The 10802-nt window shown below is 39.6% G+C and overlaps 1 protein-coding gene across 1 annotated transcript; it reads right to left on the reverse strand.

Moving 5' to 3' along the window:
• Nucleotides 1-772: 772 nt before the first annotated feature.
• On the reverse strand, nt 773-6747 carry sult6b1 (sulfotransferase family, cytosolic, 6b, member 1). Its single transcript, XM_057361480.1, has 7 exons — nt 3738-6747; nt 3005-3120; nt 2833-2922; nt 1737-1863; nt 1559-1653; nt 1291-1447; nt 773-1106 (listed from the first exon to the last, which is right to left on the reverse strand). The coding sequence occupies exons 1-7, from the start codon at nt 3940-3942 to the stop codon at nt 979-981; spliced, it is 918 nt and encodes a 305-aa protein (XP_057217463.1). The 5' UTR covers nt 3943-6747; the 3' UTR covers nt 773-978.
• Nucleotides 6748-10802: the final 4055 nt, after the last annotated feature.

Here is a 10802-nt window from a genome sequence, read left to right on the forward strand (position 1 = left end):
TAATAATAATTCACAAATTGATCAATGATCGATTTTTCCAACCAGAATCGTCCAATAACAATACGAAACATCTCTTATACCTGACAGGCTATTGGCTGTATCACCTGCAACAAGAGTAAACATATGAAATTGATCTTAAATCTGTGTTTAATATTTGTATTTATATTGTAGATTTTTAGGTATTTCTATTGAGGTCTGTTTTTCACACTGCATTCTACTAGTTATTGGATCAAAATTTGAGTAATGTCTTTAGGATATTGGTGTTTTTCTGCATTTCCTAACTGGTGTTGTTTTGGACTGTGTAACACTTCCAGGATGCTGTTGATGTAGTGCTCATCTCCTGCTCTCAGCTTCAACACTGTGCTGTAATTACACATCATTAGATTTCAGAGCTGAGACACACCGCAGATATATACTGTAAGCCATGCCAAACACACATCTACTGTATGCTCATAATGGCATGAACTGTATTACACTTTTCCTGCTATGTGTACATTTATTTGTACAATTGCTTATTTTATTAGTATAAGGAATACATTGGAATCAATATGAAACTCCAGTTATGCATAATTTAGCCTGTTTTTTGCTGTCCACATTTATGATTCTATTATTATATAGCATCACTGTCCGTGACCTGATCAGAAAATATCTGTGATCCATCAGCATCTGCATTCAGAAGAAAGTCCATGTTGCATTCATTATGGAGAGCGTGGCTGTTGGATTAAACCTGGGCGACACCTAGTGGTAGACATTTGCTATACATTTTTTCAGAAGAGAATGAAGAAGAATTCTTTACATTTTTAAAACAACTTTTTTAATAATGTTAGCACATTCACATTGTGAGGTACAATGACAAATTGATGACAAAAAAGTAATGGAATGTACCAGTAAAACCCAACATCAGAGCGATCGAACATGTTCGTGATCAGCTGTTAGTGACAGTACGTTACAGTAAATCATCGGCGATCATCTTCACATTTATTGGCAGTAGAGGTCATACTTCATCTGAGCCCCTAGTTTGGTTCCAGCCATTTTACTTTGGAAGAGCTCGTCCATCTGTTTACTCTGAGCCTCGGAAAACAGATTTTTCCAGTCGCCCACCTCACCTAGAAAGGACAGCGGGAAAATTACAAACAAGAACGACAGCAACCAGAATCGTTTTGCTGTCAGCGTTACTCTTACTGTACTTTAAAAATGGTCTCATTTGTGTACACACAGTACAGTCTCCGTCTGAGAAATGTCTGTCCTTCAACAGAGCTACATGGTCTGACACATACAGTCATCCGGTACCTTTTCGGAAGAAGACCGAGCCCAAATTGCCGTGGGATTTGTTTGAGGTTTCCAGCATGGCCCTGAAGGTGCTCTGCTCAGCGATGCTGTTGACCTGTTCCTCTGTCAGCGGGAAGCCGAAGAACTCCGAGATCTTCTTCACTTCCTCCGGTAAGTTCTGTGTGAGCAGACCACTGATATCATCAATCATCAAGACAGACGTTCAACGTCTACTAGCATCTGACACAGTAAACAACTTCTCTGTGTGGCTTTTTTGTGTCTCACGCACCTGTTTGAGCTCCTCATACGTCACAATCCTCACGTTGGGATCGTCAAACCGTTTTTCCCAGGCAAGAGCGTGATCAAAATAAGACCCCCAGGGAACTAAAGAAGACAAACCTGTGAGTCTGCGGCCCCTCGACAGCATTCTCACATTCAGGTTTAAATAATAGTTCACTTTCACAAACCTTCACCAGACATGAAGTCTGAGAAGAATTTGTCCCACGGCTCAGCGCTGGGCAGCACCGGGTTCTTGTTCATGAAATGGAAGTATGAGACCACGGTGTCTTTTGGGTTTCTGAAGACCACCAGAATCTAGAAACAACATACAGCGGTTATACCTCAGAGCAGAAAAGAACTACAGTATATGATGCATAATGATGGATTTGATTCATCTTGAATTATTCTTTATTTTAAGCCTCAATGCGTGAATTTACAGACTCTTTAGGATTAATACCTTCTATAGTTCTGTTTTCTCATCGAATATAATTTTTCAGGTTTTTTTCGTTAGGTCTCTGCTAATATGTCTTTACTGTAATTTATCACTTTTACCTCAGGAGTGTCCAATTCTTACCAAAACGGGCTTATGCAAACGCCACCAAATGTACATCTTTAAGGTCATTCTCACGAAACCGGTGAAACATCATGGCAGTAAAGATTATAAAACATACAGTTTGATAACACAAAAAACATCACAATAAAGATAATTGCGTTCTCCAACTTGGAATAGGAATTGATTATTTATGTATTTTATTGCTTTTTCTGCTGAAATTCTCATAACTGTAACGCGTCCAGATTTGTCTGAGTGCATTATATGTTGTCATTTAAACAGAGTAAAATTAAAATATTGTGAAAAAAAACTATTGGACGTTCTCAAATGACAAAAAAATGATTGACAGAATATTCATGTAGTAGAAAAAATTACTTTAGCATATTGTTTTGTTCCGTTGAACATAAAAGAAGATATTTTGAAGAATGTAGGACAGCAAACCCTATTGTCATTTTTCCTACTGTGGTAGTCAATGGGGTCCAAGAACTGTTTGGTTACAAGCGTTCGTCCAAATATCTTTCTCTGTGTTCAACCAAACAAAGACATTTATAGGTCTGGAACAAAACTGTTCCTTTAAATTCAACTTTTCCCCTTTCACCTCTAAATCTACTCATGAATGTGTTTGTCATTGCTATACTTTCGACCCTGTAAATGGATGTCTGTAGTATTATATTTGCTATCTGGTATCGTGTGACCTTTGTAATGTACTACGAAGTGCCCTCATTATTACTGACCTTTGGTTTTTTGCTAAAGAAAGAGGCAGGCATGTTGTCAGGGTGCAGGTGAGTTCCCAGAAGTCTCCGTGGAGGCATTTCTGACAGTTTCTGCAAGACAGAAGAACACTCAAGCTCTCTGGTGTTTTCCAGTCCTTTGTGTCAGTGAAAGCTGGTTTGTAATGGTACTGACCTGCTGAACATCTGGAGGGAGAAACTCGACCAGTGGAGGCCGGTCGGGCAGCGCCTCGTTTTTGCCAGTGGACGCGTTCATGATTTTGCGCAAGACTGCCACCACCCAGTTGAACCCTGTTGCGGAATAGAAACATAATGTGACATCAAGACAAAAAACAAGAACGACAATCCTACGCAAGATGGAAACAACCAAAGCTTCTGTTACTTTCCTTGTTAATGGCTCAGGTTGAATTTCAAAGTTAGTCATGCAAACTGTGGTTTTTGGTCAGTTTCGGTGTTCATTCTTGTTTAAATCGATGCTCTAAGTTCAATGATTTATGTCAGAATGGATTTCACACATGTATTTACATTCACGTGCATTTAGCAGCCGCCTTTATCCAAAGGTGACTTATATTACATTCAATATTTACCTACTATCAGCATGTGCGTTCCCTGGGAAAAAAACTGTGACTTTTGCGTCGTTATGTGAGCAAGGTGTTTAACAAATAACGGACGGTGTAACTCATGAAGGCAGTTTGTCGCTTTCAGAAGTGGGTTAGTGGTGTCACGAAGAAGAGTTTATGGCTGTATGTGGTCTGAAGCTTGACAGAGAGGAGAAAGGAGTGACGTCATGCTGTTAAAATGTAATCCGAGTCCTTCAGCACTAGTTTGGGGGTGTGGTATACAGCATTTTTTCACGTGCACAAGTGAACTGATTTAAAAGCAAAAGAAAACCTTCATCCTTTACTCACCACATTTGGGGTAGGCCACCAGAACAACGTCGTCATCTCTGGCTTCCAGATCTTTTAACTTATCCAGGGTCTCTGGTGGGCTCAGGATTGTGGAGTACAGAATCCCGTCTCGCTTGTAAAGTTTGTCTTCATCCTTCATCTTTGCTGCTAGTTCCATCCTGGCCTTCATTGGACGTTCTTGAGATGGAGGTTCTGTTTGACTCATGTTGGCAGCAGATGTGGTCCTGGTGTTCACTGTAAAGTTGCTCAGAGGGACACACGGGGAGAGTATTTATGCAGCGTTGCAGGAAGTGAAAGGAAAACCCTGCCCCCTATACGAGGAGCTCGCGTGAGAAAATCACATTTCCGCTTTGTGAGGGTCCCGGGTCCGATGGGTTTGGCATCGGAGTCGTTATTCTTCCTCTGACCGTGTGTGTGTGTTTGATATAGAGAGGCACACACGTGCGCGCACACACACACACACACACACACACACGCACACACTGCATGACTATGCAGACTGTGTTTCTTGAAAAGCTGGTTTTGGCAGGGGTGAAAGGTTGTGCTTTATCTGTAGGCAGTTCATGTAGCAGAGCTGTTGAATGGCCATGAAAGTCACGGAATGTAAAGCAATGCTTTAAACTTTATTAATCACTTCAAACTACTATTATAGATTATACCACGACTTTAACTAGCATTGCTTTATAAAATGTCAACAGTGGCCATATCTGTTTTTTGCTATTTTGTCATTTAAACCTTGACGTTTACTAGTATCTATTTTTAGGCTACTAGTACTTATTTTTTAGTTACTAGTAACTATTCCATTAGATACTAGTACCTAAAAATTAGATAATAGTACTTATTCATTACTTATTCTTTAAGAACCGTCTGAAAACACATCTCTTCCGTCAACACCTGACTGATCAGTTCTGACTTCTATCTCTTTTCTACTCTTTAAAAAAAAACCCTTAGCTCTGTACACTGTGGTATGTGAGACCAATTTTCTTTTATTGCACTTATGTAGTCCTTATGTTGTTCCAATTGCTTCCATTGTTTCCCTCATCTGTAAGTCGCTTTGGATAAAAGCGTCTGCTAAATGACTACATGTAAATGTAGCCTAAAAATTGATACTAGTAAATGTTAAGGATTAAATGACAAAATCGCTTTCCATATTCACTGACTGTTTTAACGGTCAAGAAGTAGTTACTTCGGTACGTACTGCTACAGTACGCGATTTAGGACGCTCTTACGGCCCATTTCACAGCAGCGGATGAAATCCGATCGACAAAAGGTCACAAGCGCCGTCAATCCCACAATGCACCTCGAGAAGCTGGTTGAAGAAAGGCGCGAGTATCTCACTGACTGCAGACATTTCTGCTTTCGCGCCCTTTTAAAAGTAAGTTCAGACACATTCATGTAAACACAAACACAGATTGTGTGTAAAAAATAAACAGTAGAATGATGAGTCGAAACACACATTATTATTAATAAGTCATGCAGTCTTTATTATTATTATTTTTTTACAAATTATGTAAAATTTTTGTAACAATTGTGTTGTGTCCATCTTTTTCATCCCTCAGTTGTTGTGATTTGTCATAACCGTAACGGTGTTGTGTACTGCGTAACCGTGATCTTAGCTTTTCTTTTGTGAATTCCAGTCAGACGGGCTTGTCACGTGCAGTTATCCCAGTAAGATATGATCAATGGGAAAGTACACTTTTGTTTTTGTTTGCAAAGGAATTAGTGGAGATATCTCAATCGTGAGGATTTCAGTTGGATACACTATTCATAAAAAGTTGTCAAAATGTGTTGAACATTGTCTGCTGCTGTTTTGATAAACTACCTTTATTGTCTTCAACAATTGATCATCTGTATTTTGTCCACCGCTTGTGTTTACGCTTGTGTGTGCATGCATGCAGTGTCCACTAGATGTCAGTGCAGTGCAAGGCACTTAGATTTAGGTTGCGTTAAAGGTTTAGTTGTCTGTTGAGATATCGGTATTAACAATCTTTAAGAAACACACAGAGCATTAAGTCTTTTTCACGATGCAAAGCTATGTAAAAACAAAATAGCTTATATAGTTATAAATAAAAGTTAAAAATAGTTTAGCCAAAATGATTCCACTGTTGGAAAAAAATTGAGATTCACTCTTGAAGGGCATGTTAAATATTTTTTAACTTTAGATGCGGAAAATCCCACTTTATTTATGTTTGAAATGTGCATAGTCTTTTTAATAAAATATTAAAATCCTCTTTCCCTCAAAATCCAGTCCCTGCCTCCCAAGTCCCAGTGCTCCATTTCCAGCCCTGCATATGCCAGGTGAAGCGTTCTGTGTTGCCTTACCTTACTTAGCAGATCGTCCATATACAACTTTTACATCGCAAGCATTTAATAGCTAGGCATCTAGGCATGCGTGGAGTTTAATCTCTTCTTTGGGAATTATCAGGGTATTGTGGAAATATTATTCAGTTAGAATGGAAAAATACAGAGATGAAATGGAGGGTTTGTGTGTATGTGCCGGATTCGTGAAACCACAAAATAGAGGAACAAGCTTACAGAAATAGAATAGCTCATTTTGACAAAATTTTAACTAACAACACACACACTCAAGGAGTCTCATAAGGAAGGGATTATATGAATTAATCCAATGCATATGTTTTAAGTATAATCAAGAGTTTTGATGTGTTATTGAATCATAGGATTAAGAAACAATGCTGCATAATTAAAAGCATTAGATGGTTGAGTTTTTTACTGAAAGTATTTTTACATGTTGTTTTGCGATATGAAACTGTCTCTAGACGACACTTCCTCTTTATTAGCAGCTGACCACACGTTGCAAAACATGTGTCGTGCAAAAATAGATGTTTTGCAGATATGCATGGTGATTGGTTGCCAAGGAGCAATACTCCACAGAGAAGAAGGAGGAGTCAGAAGATGCGAACGACGTCACATACTGAATAAATATACGTGTTGTGAATAATTTGGGTTGTTGGCTTTTTGGAGAGGGTGGTGATTTACTGGCAACCCAAAGCTTTGTTACTCCTTTTACATCTGATAATAAACTTCTAATCGATTTTGAAGAACGTCTCTGTACAAATTTTTGAACATGCAGGACTGCCTCAAAAGTCCAACAGTATTTTCCATCTGCTGGAGAAGCAGTCAGCGTCTGCAGCCCAGTGGACCATCATTCCAGTTAAGCAGATTTAAAAGAAAAACCTACTGCCCATCTGCTGCAAGGCCAGACCAGTGTGGCCTCTAACTTTTACCATAGCATATACCCAGATTATTGAGAGAAAATCCCTTAATGAAGTTTACTGGTGTATTTCAGTTAACTCTGGAGATCTCGTGGTTAGCTGATGGTGGCAGACTCCAGTTTAATCTGGTTTAGGTTTGCTTGATGTTTCAGCTTTGTAAAGTATGCAGTGTTTACGAGATGAATTTCCCACATGCCCAGTTTCACTGACAAGGCTCGAGGCAAGTCTCGGAATAAAATTAATGTGTGGCTGTTTTAACTGAAAATAACTTCCCCTGAAATATCTTAAAGTAGTGACATTGTTTTGTCTTTTAAATCTACTAATTTAATTTAGGCAAAGTCCTGGTTTAAGGTAAACCTTGTCTGTGAAACCGGGCCTTAGTGTTTGAATTGTGCTTATGTCTTACAATGTCTTATATCCCAGTGACTCTTTCTTCAGTGGAGCACAAAAGAAGATATTTTGAGAAATGTCTCAGTGGTTTTGTGTTCATACAGTGGAAGTCAATAAGGTTCAATGTTGTTTGATTATCAACGCTTTTCCAAATATTCTGTGAAAATGTCAACCTTACTATGAAAAAAATCTCTTTTTACCAAAGGATTTTACTATACTAACATCACAGATAGTAACATTCGGTTGGTTTTATTAAGTGCCATTTTCACGATTGTCACATGACCCAAGACGCTCCATATTCCTTATAAATGGACGCATGAAAATTAAAATAAAGTAACTATTTTATGTTCTATGAAGATCCCTTCTTTATTTGATGGGTATTATTGCATCAGGTTGGTGCATTTTAATTCACAAATTGCCCACAAATCTTCTTTTGTGTTCTGCAGAAAAAAGAAAGGCGTACAGGTTTGACATGACACGAGGATGAGAAAAAGATTTTGGCTGAATATTCCTTTGGCCTGCATGTGTGAGTGTTGTTTTTAGTGTTTACAGAGCTCTGATTCATGACATGTTTTCAAACAGTACACAGAATGCCGCTCAGATTAAATGATACAGAATGAGGCCGGACAGGATTATTGCATAATATTGAATAGACGTTCTGTGCAACGTTGGATTATATCACATTATTTCAGTACAAAGGTTTATTTTGTGATCTAATATAATCTGTGATTTTCAAGTAAAGGGTTGTGACCCGTTACATCTTTAGTTTTCTGGTCCACACGTTTAAAAAAAAAAAGAAATGTCATGGAAAATGATTTCAATGTTTAACATCGAGGACATGTTTGTTCATTTTTCGATGATTGTTGGGTGCGTTAGTTGAATTGTGCGGTGGGCTTCTGACAGCAGATGTAAATGTAGGTCATTAATGTCTGAAGCGTTTGTGTTGATAGACACAGAGGAATTAAACACACGCTTCTGTTTACACACACACACACACACACAAACACACGACAACAAGGTGACAGTGTGTGTGTCAACAGAAGCGTGTGTTTAATTCCTCTGTGTCTTAAGACATTAATGCTGAAGGTGAAATTAAAAGGTCAAATAATCGCATTTTCCCCGGGGTAAATGTCAGCGGGTTATTTCTCAGAGCGCTTTTCTCTCTAAATCTGTATTTGGATTTAGTATATGACCTGCACCCTTAAAAGGTTGTTTCTTGGTTGTTTTGACCCATGAGTGGGCCAATTATGGACATTTAATTTAAACCGATGGCCATTTTACTTTTTTGAGCTCCACCAATCTCCTCTCCCGTGGATGCACGTGCACGGGATTGTGGGATATGAAAGGCCGTGAAAGATGCATCTATGTCACCTTCAAAAAACGAAACGAGATGAGATGAAGGTCTCATGAAGTGAAGCTTTGTAATAGTCTTTTATCGGTTTTGTCTTTGCTTTAATTCAGCATTAAGCGAGTGTTTTAGTGTCGTGATGCTGCATGAGCGTGTGACGTAAGCCGCTGGCGGTACACAGTGTTCCAGAAGAGTGGCCTATAAACACCAGCGAGAGCGAAGAGAGAGAGAGAGAGAGAGAGAGAGTACATCATGTGTGTTCACAGCATGGCCTTGTCGTGTCACGTGCTTCACAGATCACGATCTCAGCCGCCCGGTGTGTCCAAAACACAGCGGTTATCTTAAAAGGGTCCTCCTGTGAACCCTTTACCAATCCCACAACACCCACCAATTACTGAGGGGTGAGTTGGAGTCCTCCTGTGATCTCTGATCCAGACATGTTACGTAACGTCTGGTCGTCTTGAGAGTTGAGGGATCTGACGTGTGTTTCGGAGTTGAGTGATAGGATGGGACAGGGCAGCTTTTAGTCTCTCATGAAGTGATTAAAATACACAGCAAGTGTCCGTGTAACGTGTGATTTTACCCATAATTCAGCATCTCGCAGTGAAAGTGAAGTTCACCGAACTCTCCCACCAGAAACACGGCAGATATTTCAGACTAATCCCATTTCACGTCTCCTGGATATCTGTTCAGCAGATTTAGCTTGATTGTCTTCGTGAGAAATAGATCATCTCGGGTGATCTCACACCTGTCTCTCCTGGAGTTTTGGGAGAGATCTCAGACTGTGCTCAGATTTGCTGAGATCTCGACACTGCGTCTCAACTGTTTCTTAATTCCTTTCTTAATCGTAATTGTGTTCATATTTTGTTTTATTTTTCAGTTCAACAGACAATTTTTGAATGTACGGAATGTTAAAATATTGTAAATTATTTAACAAAATAACAAATGTTTTTGAAAATTGTTCATGCGTTGGAAATAAATGTTATTTAAATTTAGTACAAAACATTGTGACGCAGTTGTAATTCAAGAATTGAGCCCAGTATTGTGTGTCGTATCAATTATATCGCAAAGTCTGTGATATTGTGAGATTTTTCAGAGAGAGATGGGAGACTCTCTCTCTCTCTCTCTCTCATCTCTTCTCATACTGTTTGTTTACTTAGGACCCTCTTGATAAACACGCTCTATTTAGAAACAAACACAGTCGCTGTTTCCGCTCCGTCTGTTCTACTCTGATGTCTTTGTATGAGTGTATGTGTGTGAGCATGAATAAAACATGCCGCGCGTGTGTGTGTGTGTGTGTGCCTAGAGACAGTGGGAAGGGTAAACCCTACGGTATGGGGACAAAATGTCCCCACAAAGATGGCAATATCCAAAATCCTTGTCCTTGTGGGGACATTTTTTTGTCCCCATGAGGAAACAAGCTTATAAATCATACAGAATTCACTTTCAAAAACGTGAAAGAGCAGACAGTTGTGTGTGATTGTTAGGGTTAGGGGTAGGGAATATGATATACAGTTTGTACAGTATAAAAACCATTGCGTCTATGGAATGTCCCCATAAAACATGGAAACCCAACATGTGTGTTCTGTGCTCCTCAGTCGACTGTCGTCTGTAGAGTTTGTACAGCTGTGTTCAGCCATGTGAAAGCAGGTCAAACGCCTGCACACACACACACACACACACACACACACACACACACACACACACACACACACACACACACACACACACGCGCGCGCGCACACACGCACACACACACACACACGCACGCACGCACGCACGCACACACACGCGCGCACACGCGCACACACGCACACACACACACACACACCTCCATCCTCTCATGTGTGTGATTGTGTGTGTGTGTGTTTATGTGACCTCATCCACGTTAATGTGTGCAGTGAAATAACATAACACACTTGAATCTGAGTGAAATGTGTATTTGCATGAGAAATGGTGAGTTATACTGATGCATTAGTGTGTAATTGCATTAGCTTATTAATAAAACACGAACATAGCACGCCCCTCTGTCATTTCACGTTTGTTATTTGCTATTGTAATGGTGTTTGCTGAGGCAAGCGTCACTTTCACTAT

The sequence above is a fragment of the Triplophysa rosa genome, linkage group LG20, assembly GCF_024868665.1.
Source record: "Triplophysa rosa linkage group LG20, Trosa_1v2, whole genome shotgun sequence".
In the NCBI taxonomy this organism is placed as follows: Eukaryota; Metazoa; Chordata; class Actinopteri; order Cypriniformes; family Nemacheilidae; genus Triplophysa; species Triplophysa rosa.

Excerpts from the sequence above, each read along its gene's own strand:
- sult6b1 (XM_057361480.1), bottom strand. The coding sequence starts at position 3,942 with ATGAGTCAAACAGAACCTCCATCTCAAGAACGTCCAATGAAGGCCAGG. Across the intron at positions 3,121-3,737 it reads GGTGGCCTACCCCAAATGTG|GGTTCAACTGGGTGGTGGCA; the intron begins GTGAGTAAAGGA and ends ATTCCGCAACAG. Across the intron at positions 1,448-1,558 it reads CGTATGAGGAGCTCAAACAG|AACTTACCGGAGGAAGTGAA; the intron begins GTGCGTGAGACA and ends CTGCTCACACAG.